The sequence below is a fragment of the Lasioglossum baleicum genome, chromosome 12 (assembly GCF_051020765.1).
Source record: "Lasioglossum baleicum chromosome 12, iyLasBale1, whole genome shotgun sequence".
Taxonomy (NCBI): domain Eukaryota; kingdom Metazoa; phylum Arthropoda; class Insecta; order Hymenoptera; family Halictidae; genus Lasioglossum; species Lasioglossum baleicum.
In genome coordinates this window covers 6,395,877-6,412,383 of record NC_134940.1, presented here as the reverse complement: position 1 = coordinate 6,412,383, position 16,507 = coordinate 6,395,877, and the positions used below count along the sequence as shown (strand labels likewise).

Genomic DNA, 16,507 nt, shown 5'->3' with positions numbered 1-16,507 from the left:
AATTGAACTTGCGGGATGATAAAAAGCGAGAGCCCCGGCTATGTAGTCGGTTGCATTGACTGTCTTGTCCGAGTGAACGGAATCTTGCGCAAATATTAGTTGCCGAGATGTTAGTTGATCCTCCCAGTGGTGGGGATGAAGTTTTCACAGTTACGGTGGAGATCTCCGCGACAGTTACAGAGATAACACAGAAAACCCTTTTAATGGCGTATAAATGATTGAAAATTACCAATTATCAACGCTCTATAAAGAACTGGTTCGCAACCGTATATTGGAAGAAATTTTTGGTGTATCATTTTTGTTCAGCCTTCATGATTACGTAGATACTGACAGAGTTGGGCAAAAATTTTATTGTTTAAAACCCACTTGGAAAAAACCCACTTTATTCGAAATTTTTATTTCAATGAAATTTTTGCCCAACTCTGGATACTGACACGTTTCCAGCAACACTTTTCATACCGGATTGTTATCTTGTAGACATCGGATCTTTCTTCCTGGACTGCAACAAATTCTAGTGAAATAGAAATTTATTTTCTGTCTTAACCCTTTGCACTCGGGGATATTTTAACTCTAAAAAAACGTGGTAATATAAAATGAAGCATTTCTTCCGACCTAGAATATTATGATTAAATTTTATGGATATGAAATTGGTATATTACCTCATATAATACCTAAATGTTTAGTAATCGATGTAGACACCGAGATATTTAATAATGTAAACAATATTTTAAATAATGGTACAGTAATTTTTAGAGGCGTCTTTTTTTCAGAGACACTATCCGAGTGCTAATGGTTAATATAATTTAAAGGGTTTCGTTTCGCAGGTGGGAATATTCGCTTCCCTAATGACTTCAGACTTATTTCCACTAAAACTTTTTATTTATGAACCTATCTTTATGAAGCCATCTGTGTTTGTAAACGTCCGCAACACGATCCGAAAATTGCCCCGCGTTCGTTGTTGCAGTTCAATTACACAGATAGCCGAGATGACAGAAGTCGAACCTTCCCATCTGGAACGTTCCCTCTTCATTTCCTGCTGGCCGAACACGACAAACGAAAGCTTTCGCTTGTGAACTTTATGACTGGTTTCCGAAATCCCCGTGTGATTTTACGATATCTGGCGATAGCGCACGGAACATGGACGTGCACTAGCGCTTAGAAATTTTACTACTCGCCGGACATGAATCGTTTCGCAAGCATCCGACTGGAAACTTTTAAATATTCATGTTGCTTCAATCAACGGATTAATGATTCAAGGATCATTTAAATCGCAGATCACACTCCCGACATCATGTTTCTGTAATACGTTATACGTGTGAGATTTTACAATGATTCATAATGATTAAACTGTGGATCTCTGTGCATTTATAGCAAAATTGAGTAGACGAAATTCAAAATTGTTGAAACATTCTAGAAATTGAAGATGTCAATCGACGCAGACAATTTTTATTTTGCATAAAGATCTAAAGTCTATTGATAATGGTAAATGGAATGTGTTAATTCTAGTAGGCCGCGAAGGCGAGAGCGACACGATAGTTTTTATTAATGATCATCAAGCATGACGTTCCGAGCGCTGGTTCAAAGCAAGTATACTCATTTGGGCATCCGCAACGAGCATCATATGTATAAACCTCAAACGCATGAAGGTTTAGATACCATTGACGGTGAAGCAAGCGTGAACTGGACGCGAGTTGCTCGATTCGATCAAATCTCTGTCATAACTTCAAAGTGGTCACGCGGTTGGTTGTCAGCAAGAGCACGTGCGAATAAATCGACGGTGCGCATTATACATTATGTCCGGGAGACGTAGAATGGACAGTAGAGCAATTCCCAGCGACGTTTTCTACGATTGTCGAATACTCAGAAATATTAAACATTAATCAGTTGATATAATAACTAGACTGCGGATCTGTATGCAAGATAAATATGTTCGCACTGAGTGCAGGATACAGGAGCCAGATAAAAATTGTACTCCTCTTTCAATTATGCTGTCAAGGTGAAACTAATACATTGATGTCCTTAAATATTTTTAGCATGTCCACTGCTTTAAATTGTACGTGGCCATTTTTTCCCAAAATGCATAAAATCCGGACTCTAGTAATAACGAATAGACTGCGGATCTGTATGGAAAATAAAAAATGTTCGCACTGATTCCAGGACACAGGAGCCAGATAAAAATTGTACTCCTCTTTCAATTATCCTGTCAAGCTGAAACTAATACATTGATGTCCTTAAATATTTTTAGCATGTCCACTGCTTTAAATTGTACGTGGCCATTTTTTCCCAAAATGCATAAAATCCGCAGTCTAGTAATAACGAAAAGACTGCGGATCTTTATGCAAAATAAAAATTGTCTGCACGTTATTTCTTCCCTTAATGATTTTAATACAGAAGAAATCATACATTGACATCTTGAATCTCTAAAATTTGAGCTTTATCTACTCAATGTTACCCCAAGTACTTATACAGATAATGTTATTGGCGCACTGGTTCGATCAATTGGAAAAAATAAGCAAGTTTGCAAAATATTACATGAAATTCAATTCGACGTTTCGGTCTCAATTCAGACCATTTTCAAGAATAGAAAAATTGCCGTATTGCGTCTGTAAGAATTAATCAATATATTTGAAATGGTTCCATAACGGTGTTCCATAACCTATAAGAATCTAAAGTAATACTTTTTATAAGCATGTGAGTTTTACACGTTTCTACTTCTGCGTGTGTGAAAATACGTTCACCTAACCATTTGAAATATTTTGATTAATTCTTACAGACGCAATACGGAAATTTTTCTATTCTCGAAAATGGTCGGAATTGAGACCGAAACGTCGAATTGAATTTTATGTAATATTTTGCAAACTTGCTTATTTTTTCCAATTGATCGAACCAGTGCGCCAATAACATTAATTGTAGTTTAAACAATTGTCGATCGAGATCCAGAGAACTGTTACTTATACAGAGTTCGAATTCAATCAATTAATGAAAACGAAAGACAATGTGTAAATCGATATTTCATAACAGAAAATACGAGGGTTCAGAATTATTTAGTGTCCGCATGTTCACCTCATTCCTGTCGCCACGAGTCCAAGAAAGTATCGCAAAAAGTCCATTGTCGATGTGTTGGTGAAACCGATAATGGCGGCGGATCCTTCCATTGAATTCCGGATAAAAATAGTCATTATTTCTCCGCGATTAAAGCCATGGAACGATCGAAGCCAATTCAGCCGTGCACCGCTTAGTAATCTTGAGTAATTTATAGGCTACCGTGGTTTTAAATGAAATGGCGGTGGAAGGGGCGCGAAAACTGCCGACCGTTTGTATGGAAACACCGGAGTATTACGTTGCTGAACGTAATAACGTAAATACTTAATAACCAAACCCACTGGAAACCTTTTCTGTTATTCTAGTCACCGAGATCGTAAATCAAAATTAATTGGATCAATCCTCCCTATTTTATTATCCTGATACCACTCTGACATTATTCTGGAAACGTCACGACAGAACATTCTCGACCGAGATACGAAAATTCGGGGATTTCGGCGGCTAGACTTATTTGCTTTCAAAGCAGTTCCTATCCGTCTCATTTATGCACGGCGAATAACTCCGAGGCACATACGTATACGCTTCAGGACGTGCGTAATTATTTACTCATTAAATCTTCAAACGAAAATTGTCGCCGAGGCTGCTTCTATATTCGCCAATGCAATTTATACCAGACCAGGAGTCACGTTCGAGATTGCTATCCAAGAAGTATCCTGTTGCTGTTTTTCAAAGTTTTCCGATCGTTTTCATCAATGTTGCATGTTTTATCGTTACAAAGAATAACAATCGAGGACAGGATTTTCGTGAAAAATAACTTTCGCGAAAGTATCGATCCATACGATGCTCAATGTTTCAATGTTTTTCATCACTTCGGAACGCTCGGATTTATTGGCTGGAATCGTATGTAACGAACGCCACAGATGGATAGAATTTACTTTTCGGGGACGCGCTGCGCTGTATCGCGTGAACTAACAAATAAATAGAGACTGATCGTTCGTACTCTATATATACCTGATAGCGCTTTCACTGTGAAATACTTCAGGTAAGACCAGAGTTGGGTATTAATCGATTAAAATTTTAATCAAGATTGATTGATTAATGTGTACGGTTAAAAAAGTAATGATTGAAAAATCGGAGACTGATTCAATCGATTGATGAAGTTAATCGCCATAATTACGATCTATCCATAAATTGTAATAAGGCGGGAGATAGAGACAGAGAGCGGATATTGAGAATTGACAGAAATAGGCTAAACTGTACAATGATTGGCAAAAGTCTTTTTCACTTTTGTTGAAATGTTTAAACGAACTTAACTTGCTATTATTATAAGCTAATAGAGATTTTTCAGCGTGATCAAACAGTCATTGGCACAGTAAGAAGTAAAAATTTATTCGTCAATCGTTGATTAAATTTTTGCCCAACTCTGGGGAAGACTCACTCGAATCAGTTTTATATTTTACAATTATCGAAATTATAAAAATTCATCTGTGGAAAACAATGGAACAAGTTTCTTTATCCAAGCATATATTATATTGAAAATTACGGACGATCTCAATGAGCTTGGTGTTGCCATTTTTACAAGGCAACATTTGCCAGATAATTTTAATACTTGGTAGGTTTGGTGTTAAGCTCTGCTGGATCTAATATTAATCTAGTTCGCTAGTCAACGGAGAAGCTTATTATTAATTTCTCGAGATTTCGAGACCAGCAACGTGCAGATCCTCAAAGGTTAAATCACGAATCATTTATCCATTACTTCTTGGATTACAGCGTCAGTCGTTGCTTTCAGGTACGAGATAGGTGTGTGAATTAAATAGACAAGTAGGGCTAATCCAGGAGTTCCGAATACGCCCTGTTAGAACGCAGTTCTGCAGTTCACCGTTCCCAAAATTCGCCATATCTCTCGCCACTCGCGCGTCGTGTCAATTCACGTACCACAAACTTCTCGTTCCTGATACTGCCTGCTCGATTCTGCAGAGTACGAAACCATGAACCGTCAACGCGAACCTCGATTCTCTAGTATACCGTTCCGATAGAGCGCATCCATTCGGTTCCATCCGTTACAGTATTGTAACATCGTGTCTACGATCAGTCGGATTCGTGCGATCCTTCGCTCCGCCAAATTAACCAGTTGAGAACTAGGATTTTTTCGTCCGACCAGCAAAATAGTCTAGTCGCCAGGTCGAAAAAAGGGCGTCTACCTGGAAAGTATTCCGAACTTAATGTAATTTTGGCACGTCATTTGGGGGTACTCTGAGGAGTCGAATATGAGTTTTCGACCTCGAGGACCCTGTGCTAACTTGGGGAAGGGGAAAAAACCACGATTTTTGTTACCTGTCTTTGGTATTTCGCCTATAACTCAAAAACTATGGGTCCTACGAACTTTTCCTTTTCATTTTTGAAAAGAGCATTAAATTTCCCTCAAATTTCACTGTTCCAACGTATTTTTTAACCCAATAGGTACCGTGAGACAGGTGTTCAAAATTAGGAAATGTTTCTCAAAATGACATTTCGAGCCTTACAATGTAATACATAGTATGTAGATTATATGTAGATGTGTTGAAAAACTAAAATTATGAGCCAAAAACTTGCAATTTTCTGCTAAATGTCACAATGTGTGGCTCAAAATGTCGTTTTGAGAAACATTTCCTAATTTTAAACACCTGTCTGTCGGTACCCATCGGGTTAAAAAACACGTTGGAACAGTGAAATTTGAAGGAACTTTAATGCTCTTTTCAGAAATGAAAAGAAAAAGTTCGCAGGACCCATAGATTTTGAGTTATAGGCGAAATACCAAAAACAGGTAACAAAAATCGTGGTTTTTCCCCCTCCCCAAGTCAGCACAGGGTCCTCGAGGTCGAAAACTCATATTTGACTCCTCAGAGTACCCCCAAATGATGTGCCAAAATTTCATTAAGTTCGGAATACTTTCTAGGTAAAAGTACCTGGTGACTGGACTAAAAGTATTCCAACACTATACATATAGTTTCAATTCCCGAAGAATCGTCGATTTTTGGACTAGGGCCAGAGGGTAAGAGGCAAAATTTTTATAATGTATAATTATGTATAAATTTTTCAAATGTTCATCCTGGTACCAATGGTTTATCTTGATACCAGTATTGAGCCAATGGGACTGTACCGGTAACCGATATGAAGTACAGTAAAGTCGCGATCTAACATAAGCCGATTCTCGGTTGTGCGCTGTATTAGAAAACGACATGCTGCATACCGTTAATTAAACCAGTAATACAGTTGAAATTATATCGTGTTTAGTGTCATTTTAATCAGAAAAGCGCCGCAAATAAGTTGGCCAAAGTCCCACAAAGAAATAATGAAAAATGAAGAAGTTTTGTAATTGGATTAGTAGTGCTTCACACCGATATACCCGACCCGGTATCGAATTACGTGGCTCGAGCTTCTTGGCCCTCGCGGGGTATGCCCCTCAGTGCAAGGGGTAGGCGAACTGTGTTAGATCGGACAGGTCTATCGCGCTTAGATCGCGACTTTATCGTATTTCGGTTTCTATAAAGGTTATGAAGGTACAACCAAATCGCTGGTTTGGACTTTATGCATTTATGTCATCTGAAAATGTTCAAAGAAAGCTGGAATGTAAAATTCGATAGAATTTAGCATGAGTGTTATTTATTCCAGATCAACAAAAATTACTACCACTGGAAACAAGATTTTATTTGCTTCCACTTTCTTCAAGTTTATCTAGAAAAATTGAAAATTGCATAAACAACCGCAGTCTACTGATAATTCATGGGCTTCCAAAAGGACATTTCACGTGCGACAACCCATGCAAACCCAGCAACTCCGAAGGTTCAACTGACGAGAAACGAAATGAGCAGAATACGCTAATTTCGCAAGCCAGCCCCCAGGAAGGACAAACGCGCGATTTGCGAGGAGGCTGCACAAAACAACCGGAGACACGGGGCTAACAAATTGACTAACTTTATCCCTTTGGCTGGAGGTCATAGGGGAAACTGCATAACTCGGTCACCGCTGTACAACGGAAACTGTTCCGGAGCGTAGGATTCCGAGGAGCCGAGCAAGATGCGTAGGACACTCGGCTCCGAGCTATCGATTTCGACGCGTACGAAGCCTTTAATCGCCTTATCAACTACATTGCGCGAGAGAGAAACCACGAGCAGATTGCGTCCCTCTATAGCCGATGTAATTAGGCCGCACTCATGGCGCCGCGTAATTTTCCCCGGGCGAGAAATAGGTCAAAACCTGGCGATCCCATACTGGTCGCGTCGCGGGACATTAGTATTCCGACACGAACTTCAAACCCATACACACGTGTACACGTGCGATGCAATTTTCTGTCTACGGCTCTGAATTACCGACGCTGAAGTGATTCTCTTGCTCCGCTGCAGCGTTCCTCGACCTTTTTGCATTGTAGTCGATCGCGAGATTGTAACGCTACTGTGGCACCGAACTTTATCATAATGTTACTTCTTTAACCCCTTGCCGTATCATTTCCTTTACGGTTACAGGGGTTAAGACGTCTTTATCCCCGAAAATGGTCACAGAAGAGAAAAGAAAATGTATATTTCTTGTATGGCTACATTTATTTTAATGCTTAAATACAGTGGCCGAAATTTCTATAAAGTTATCTTCTTTTTCATAGATATTTAAAAAATATCACCATTTTTGTTGATTTATCATATCTGGTCTTGTGCCTTGGATAGAGGGACTGCGTACTCTAGACCGCTGTGTTTACTATTTACGTTTGTTTTGATTTTTTTCTGTGTGGTGCAAAACACAAGTGCGAAGTTTCTATAAAGTCACTTAGTGTTTCTCTGTATTCTGAGCAGAGAACTACGGAAAACTGTGAATATTCTAAAAGTATTAGTTTTAGAACTCACAGAAATCCTGTTTGTTATCATTTGATTCACGTGTATGAGAATGCCGAGAGGAAAAGTACTAAAACAAGTGAAGAAAAAGCATCAATCAATGCTTATAAAGATATGGGCTGCTCTAATCGCGCAATTGCTAAGAAAACTAATCGGTCATATACCGTGATTAATAATTATATCAATTTACGTGAAAATTACGGATGAAATCATCTTAAAAGTAGTAATAAAAAATAGTCAGAGACAACATTCAATATTAATGAGATCTGCAGAGAGCTAAGGAAAGGAAAAATGCAGCACAATTTCGAGCTGAATTGGAGCTCCCAGTAACAACAAGACGTGTGCAACAACTTTTAAATTCTTCTGGACAAAAATACAACGTAAACCAGGCCTTAAAGAAGTACATAAACCGGCCCGTATTGATTTCGCACGGGCACAAAACACAGTGACTTTATTTCGGCCACTGTATTAGAGGTGCGCGAGAAATCGCCGAAAGTCCAAGTTCTGATTTTAGGAATCCACTGCATCAAAAGTTATGCGTGTTTAAAATCAGGTTGTACGTAGGTGGCACCAGGATAAGTTCTATATTTTTCGGAGTTCCTCAATACGAACTTGGCTACATCCCTTCGCGTTGATCTTTGATGAAACAAGCCCGCACGCGATGCCCGTTGTTATTAAATTTTCCCGGTGGAACATCGTTACAAGTTGATATTATCTGCGACTGTGCACACACTCGCTTTAAGCCGAAGATTCAATTATAATTTACGATTTCCGTTGTTGCAGCGATAAAGGGTGAACCGAAGATTAATGTTGTCCGATCCGTGGGACGATACAGAGGAAGAAGATCAGCTCGTGATCAATTTCTGTCGAAAGTTCGAAAGTTAAGCATGATCTATGAATCGCGAACGAAGTTAAAGAGAATCGGCCCGTCAGTAAATTATGGCCGTGCTCGGCCGCGGTTATTAATCACTGCCCGGGACACCGTGACATTAACAAAAAAAATCATTCGAATCGTTTATTCAAAACTGGACCCGTTCGAGAAATCCCTCATGTGTTCTTTTTTTTTTCTTCAACGTAGGGAATATCCAATTTTTCTTAATTCTCCTGGTCGTCAGCAAACGCTTTTCCGATTAAAACGATGGAGGATCCGCGCGTCGACGTGCGAGACTTTTTCAAACAATCAGCGCCGCTCGGAGGTCACGCACCCTTCTAATGAATTCCCTGCAAACAGCTTTTCTTTAATCCAATTCACCCTAATTTATTTCCGCCAGTTTTCTGCTACTTGATTTAATCTCGTTCGATCCGTTTCTTTCAATTTCCGCCCTCCCTTATCACCATTCGCCGTCATTTATCTCTGCGAAGTCATTTTCTTTCTGCCGTGGAAACTCGGTCGGGACTTAATACGATCCTCGAATTATGAATCACCGTGTTCCGGTGGCATGGATTCGTCGGGACGCTGCGTGACAGCAGATTTACGGAGCTACTCGCAAAGACATTTTTTTTTGTTGGACGTACTTATTAATTGCGTAGCCCAAAGTATAAAAATCATTTCTCAAAAACTTTACAAAACAGTTTTCGAGTGATTCAGACGTCTCTGGTGTTCGAACATTTTTGCGATTCGATTCACTGTGGAAGATTGAAGCTCCTTTAAGACGATCTCGTAAAACTTCCGGCAAGAATTTTTATTGTCGTTTTATTGCGCTTTAAAAACGAAACGTGATACCGGCATCAGCATAATCGAAAGCACCCCGTGAGGATCCCAATTTGTATCAGTGGATTTTTGGTAAAAATCCAACACGCTTTTGCATAAAACATCGTTGTATAAATACACCCTAGAGTACACAGAACACGTACACGCGAAGTACGATGTACCTTGTTCTAAGGTAGACGACGCATTTTCCATTCAAAGTGCAATAAAACGGCAACAAAAGATCGCACATGAAATTTTATGGGGTCGTCGGGTAGGAGAGACGTTCAATCTTTGAAAGCATGGTGATTCGAGAACAGCAAAAAGAATTTTGAACTCTCTAGAGATTAAGAAGATTGACATTTTATCCCGATTATTGTTAATACTTTTATTTGATTGCGTTTTAGCGCGCTCTACACGGCTGCAAACGCATAAAACCCGCAGACTTGATGGCCCGGTGCCGCTGTTCGCATATTTATTGTTTTGTTGCTCGAGATTGCAGCCGGCGAAATTTATGGCACGGAACAACGAAAAAGTGTTGCAATCCTTCCAACACTATATACATATAACGTGTTAAAGCTTAGACCGGTGACATGTTGTGCACTATTCGTGCATGTGCATACACTCCATGGATCACAAAGCTGCCTACCCAAAAAATAAAAAACAAAAAGAGATAAATAAACGATCGTGTAGAGTCGAACGTCAAACAGTATTAATTAGAATCGCGAGTTCGACTATCGAACAAATTCTCGCGAGAAAAGGAAATGAACGTTAAAAACATTTATCTGTTATAGATGAGAAGTGAGATGAAACGTTTAATAGAACAATATTTTTCCGTAAATATTCGCAGCGTATTTCATCGACAGCTTTAATATTCATGAATTAAACGGATTTTGATGAAGCCACGGCGAAAGTGGACGGTGGAATTTTTTGCAGATAATAAATGCAATGCTGTTTTCCTTTTTAATTTCGATAAACGCGATGGCATAAAATATTTATCCAAACGAAACCGTGCGTTCTCCCTTTTCTAATTAAAAGGACAATTATTTTGACATAACTTTGTGATTGACGTATTTGGCTAATGAATCAGACGCGTATAAATAATTGTATAAACAAACGTTCAAATTAATATTTTCTCTATTCTTTTTAAATTAATGTTCATTTAATTCTTCGTGGACTCACTGCATCGTCAAAAATGTTTTTAAGTCAAATATAAGCACTATGCAGTAACTGTGATGGTAGAAATAAGATTATAGAATTGCAGATTGAAATAGATTTGTTCCAAAATCTACCACAAGTCAAAATACACCAAAGTACAATCAGAAATACTGTAGGATCGTGAACGGCGATTGTTGTCTTGTTGTGTTAAAGATAGAGATCTTTAATTCCGGTAAAAGGCAAGATAATACCTTCGATAATACATTACACCACATCAAATACCTGTATAGTATGCGGCAGGACAATACGGATCGTAGCTGTAGTATTAAGTAAGGATCACTATAGCACGTGTAGCAGCACGTGTAGCAGCACATGAAATGCCCTGATCTATATCAATCCGTAACTACTGCATGGGATTGCCGCATACGCAGTGCAGCCTGATTCAGACTGAAATTGTCGATAAACAATATCACATAATGTAAGTGGAATATCAATACGAGATACTAGAGCAAGAAATTATTATAATTTCACTGTGTCAGTCATGGCCGATAAATTGCGGAGTACTGTGAGCGATAAATACAATGGATATGAAATTCGTATAATACCTGATACAATACCTAAATGTTTAGTAAGGTGGAGTGGGGTAAGTCCGTCTACGGGGCAAGTCCGTTAATTGGTTATTTTTATTATAATATGAACGAAATTTCTCTAGCTTGTATTTATTAATGTAGTATAAATGTAGTATGAATTATTCTATATAGATGTCGCCCAAGAATAAAGGTGTTTTCCTCGCTTAAATCAACCAATGACAAACAGTACATGTTTGTTTAAAAATGGATAACTATAAAACTAAACAATATATAATTTAATGCAATAAGAAGCATTTTATAGCAGGCTTGTTAGTCATTCTTTTCTTCTCCGCAGTACTTGAAACAAGGTTTTAAAGCATTTTTAACTCTCTTGAAAATGATAATTTTCAAGCAAAACTAGAATCCTACATAATACTAATTCGTCAGTAATAACTTTACATACCAGACTGAAAATACATAGGGGGGGGCTTACCCCACTCCACCTTAATTGATTAGATACCGACATATGTAATAATCTAAACAACACTTTGAATAATGTTATAGCAATTTTTAGAGTCACCGTTCGAGTGGTAGGGGTTAAATATGGTCGGACTCAGTCGTTGTAAATTTCTACAGTATTTACCGACCGTTAGGGGATGTTTTATCGGCGCAACAAATTTTTCAAAAGCAAATTCTGGATTCCCGATTCCGTTGAAGCCCGGCACGCGATTGTTTTGAAATCTGTATTCGGCCTGCGAGGTTCTCCGCGATTACCCTCTTAAATAAATGATACCTCGACGGGCGATGTAAGGGTGGCTCGTCGAAAATCGTAGGAGCGGGGCTTGTACATGCTCGATGTTAAAGAAAGATGCACCACACCTGTTTTCGTAGATTAGAATAATTTATCGCGCTTCTGTTGCGCGTTTCTCGCATGCAACCGGGTCTCGGGGAGCCTCTTACCGAGCCCGAGGAACGAATTGCGAGTAAGCTATCGTAATAGGGAATAAATAGCTGCTCTCTCGGAAGCCAGTCGCCAGGATCAAAAAGTTCCTGGCATTTCTCACGCATCCCGCTCGCCACGGCGAACTTCTTCGAATTATATACGGCACGGGCACGGACGGGGAAAAGAGACGAAACTCTGTTTCTCGTCTCGTCGTCGGAACACCAAGTAGATCGCGAGTTAAAGTTACGATCTCGGATGCGAAAAGCCTGTCCTTCCTTTTCGTTTACCTCGACTTCCTCGCGTGTCTCGCGTTAAGTTGTAATAACGACGCTTGTTACCGTTGGGGAAAAAATATTTTGTGGAGATTCGGGTGGATAGAGAATAAATTCTACACGAATGGAAGGAAATCTGATTTATTAAACCTCACAGCCTATTTCCAACGATGCACGCGAGAGGGAACAAATTGAAAACGCTAATTATTTTTAGAAATAGACGGGAATATATGTTCCGAATCGAAATAAATCTTTCACGTTTGACCCTTCCTCGAATATTATCTGCCAATCCCGAGGAACCTAATACTCTAATTATATTTGGAAATTCTAGGAAACGATATCCTGAATCCACGATTCAGTGGATATTTTCTTATTCCTTATTATAAATTAATAATAAAATTATTATAAGATTTCTTATTCCTTCGAAATTTATGTATTAACCTTGGCCGAGTATCCTGAGAATCAAATCTGGAATACTTGAACAGCAAACTTTGCTGTTGACGTAATTATTTTTCGGAAGGAACGAAGACAACAGAGATTGGAGCAAGACGCGATGTTTCAGAGAAGAAAATGAATCCCGCGTCTGTAGGAACTGAAGGAGAAACGAATCTTCTACTTTTGATCCTCTTTCCAATCTTATCCTCCAATCTGGGGAAAGCTAATGGCCTAATTATTTTCAGAAATGGACGGTGTCTTTATCGCTAGGTGGGGAGGTGACATTTAAACGAAATAGATCGATAGCACGTTAACACGACTAAAGCAGGATTTAGAATCAAAAGGATCAATTTTGTACGGTACGTTGCAATTTTAATAAGCCATGTGTTCGTTTTAAACACGAGCAAAATTGATTAATGGAGACGTCACGAAGCAAAGACTCAATGTTTCATGGGACCGAATCGATACGAAGCCGGGGAGGGACTAAAGGAGAAACGAATCTTCCACTTTTGACCCTCTTTCGAAACTTCTGCTCGACTCGGGGAAGCTTCAACGAAATGTCCGGATAATGAATATACCGAAGGCCCAGGCCGCGGCAGTGAAACTTCAACCGAGATTATTTTAGTCTGTCGATCGAGATGCCGATAAAGAAACGCTTATCATCGTCGAGCGAATCACTTTTCCGCGGTGCCTGTCCTCGATGGTACACCGGAGGGAATGGAGATTGCATGCATGCATATCTACCTACACACACATACACAGAACAATACACTTACCGTGAACATCCAGTTTGATGTCGACGGTGAGGGGTTCAGTGAGCGCTGTACTGTTGACTTTACACGTGAAAGTTGCACCCAGCTCCTCGCGCGTGATTTGCATCTGCAGCAGGCTACTGCCCGTACCTATCCCGTTGTCACCGATCGTCGTCGAGTTGGTTGCTGGAACACACCCGTGTAGACGTGTTTAGATGTGTTTTTAGATCGAATTTCGTGATGGGTACGTGCCATGGGTACATCGGCCACGGAAATTCCCAACGATTTTTGCTGGTCACCCGAGGTGTTCTACCTGACACAGCCATGCTCTGTCGTTCATCTGCCATTGCTGCGCGTGCTACCCACGATCAAACGTCCGCAATTTAATTTTCGCTGTAGGGGACACTTGCCGAATTCATCACCGAAATTTCTCCCCTGTGGATTTTTATGCGTTTATAGAATTTATACATTTTTCTATATTTCTTTGTACTTTGTATAACAATCGATGTATAACAATCTTTTTGTTCTCTTCGACACTAAACCTACCATCACCGGCCATATTGACCGGTTCCAGATTTTTTATTTTACGATTATTGATAGAATAAAAATACAGTGAGGAGCAAAAGCGAACACACATACGATATTTTTACAAAAATGTATTTTTATTTAATGTTTGCATCTCTATCTCTATGAAAAGCTAAAACTTCGTACTTAATCCTATGTATTTTATTTTTATTCTATTCTATATGCAAACATTAAATAAAAATACGTTTTTGTAAAAATGTCGTATGTGTGTTCATTTTTGCTCCTCGCTGTAAGTTCATAAGAAATGATGGTACAGATATCTTTAGTGGAGCACACATTACAATAGGAGCCGCACAAAGTCTAAATAAAATCAATCTCGCCATTTTTATAAGGGAATATGTACCAGTTACTTTTAAGGCTCGGTAGGTTTAGTGTTAAAAATTTATGCTAGGCGAACTACATTAATCTGGCGTGGATTCGTCGACGGATTTTTATGTATTTATAGCATTTACACATTTTTTAAATAGAAGAACACACGTCGAAGACTTATGAAGCTCAACTTTGATCTTCTTTAAAGGATTTGAATATTTCTTTGTGCATCAATGGATTCGTCGACGAATTTTTATGCATTTATAGCATTTACACATTTTTTAAATAGAAGAACACACGTCAAGGACTTATGTAGATCAACTTTGATCTTCTTTAAAGGATTTGAATATTTCTTTGTGCATCAATGGATTCGTCGACGAATTTTTATGCATTTATAGCATTTACACATTTTTGAAATAGAAGAACACACGTCAAGGACTTATGTAGATCAACTTTGATCTTCTTTAATGGATCTGAATATTTCTTTGTGCATCAATGGATTCGTCTCGACGGATTTTTGTGCATTTACAACATTTACACATTTTTGAAATACAGGAACACTCGTCAAGGATTTATGAAGATCAATTTTGATCTTCTTTAAAGGATCTGAATGTTTCTTTGGGCATCAATGGATTCGTCTCGACGGATTTTTGTGCATTTACAACATTTACACATTTTTGAAATAGAAGAACACACGTCAAGGATTTATGAAGATCAATTTTGATCTTCTTTAAAGGATCTGAATATTTCTTTGTGCATCAATGGATTCGTCTCGACGGATTTTTGTGCATTTACAACATTTACACATTTTTGAAATAAAAGAACACTCGTCAAGGATTTATGAAGATCAATTTTGATCTTCTTTAATGGATCTGAATATTTCTTTGTGCATCAATGGATTCGTCTCGACGGATTTTTGTGCATTTACAACATTTACACATTTTTGAAATAAAAGAACACTCGTCAAGGATTTATGAAGATCAATTTTGATCTTCTTTAATGGATCTGAATATTTCTTAGTGCATCAATGGATTCGTCTCGACGGATTTTTGTGCATTTACAACATTTACACATTTTTGAAATACAGGAACACACGTCAAGGATTTATGAAGATCAATTTTGATCTTCTTTAATGGATCTGAATATTTCTTTCTGCACAATCTGGTATGGATTCTTGGGCGAATTGTAGTAATAACAGTTTGGTATCTCACCTTCGAGCGGCTGATCGTCTTTAAACCATTCGACCGAAGGCACTGGCTTCCCTTCGCCGCTTTCGCATTTCAACGAAATCATCGAACCGTCGTTTATAGGCCCTAAAGTACTCCCGGTGCTTAACGGGCTGTTAGTACTCTCGTCGATGACACGTACGGACTTCGGATGCACTGAAACAGAAAGGACGCGGAATGAATTGAAAGTCGGTCAATTACGCGGCTAAAAAGTAGCTTCGATTCATCCGACTATTATTGCTGCTATTCAGCGAATACGACCGCTTACGCTGCAGTCTTCGGCGTTTCGACGTTTTGATAACTGTCTATCGGTTTTACCCCGGGAACAGTTCAAACGATTCCATACAGCACGCGAATATAAATGCATAGGCGATAAATTTCTTGCTAATATTAAACCATCAAAACGCAGATAAAAACCGATATACAGTAATTACCTTTTCCGATCGCTTATTTTTGGATTTACAGTCGGTACAAAATAGTACTTGAACACTTCGATGTTTCATGGATCGGAAATGAAGAGATTCGAATCGTGATATCGGAATCAAGAAGCGGAAATTCAAATTCTACTCAGTTCAAACACATTTACAACCAAAAATTGGTTGATCTCTGAATTTCTGTAACAACAACAATTTTTTGAAGACGATTAAAAAGCTCCACTTGCAGATTA

The 16,507-nt window shown here is 38.7% G+C and overlaps 1 protein-coding gene across 11 annotated transcripts in view; it reads right to left on the bottom strand.

Moving 5' to 3' along the window:
• The window catches only part of Nrm (neuromusculin), a 407,543-nt gene that overhangs the window by 89,292 nt on the left and 301,744 nt on the right, over positions 1 to 16,507 (bottom strand). For all 11 annotated transcript variants that reach the window (XR_013010095.1, XM_076434722.1, XM_076434721.1 and 8 more), the window contains 2 exons: positions 15,826 to 15,996; positions 13,745 to 13,906 (listed from right to left, as the gene is read on the bottom strand). Coding sequence is in view for 10 of the 11 variants with exons in the window: in XM_076434722.1 (XP_076290837.1) it covers positions 13,745 to 13,906; positions 15,826 to 15,996 (333 nt within the window). In the remaining variant the exon portion in view is untranslated. The remainder of the gene's footprint in view (positions 1 to 13,744; positions 13,907 to 15,825; positions 15,997 to 16,507) is intronic.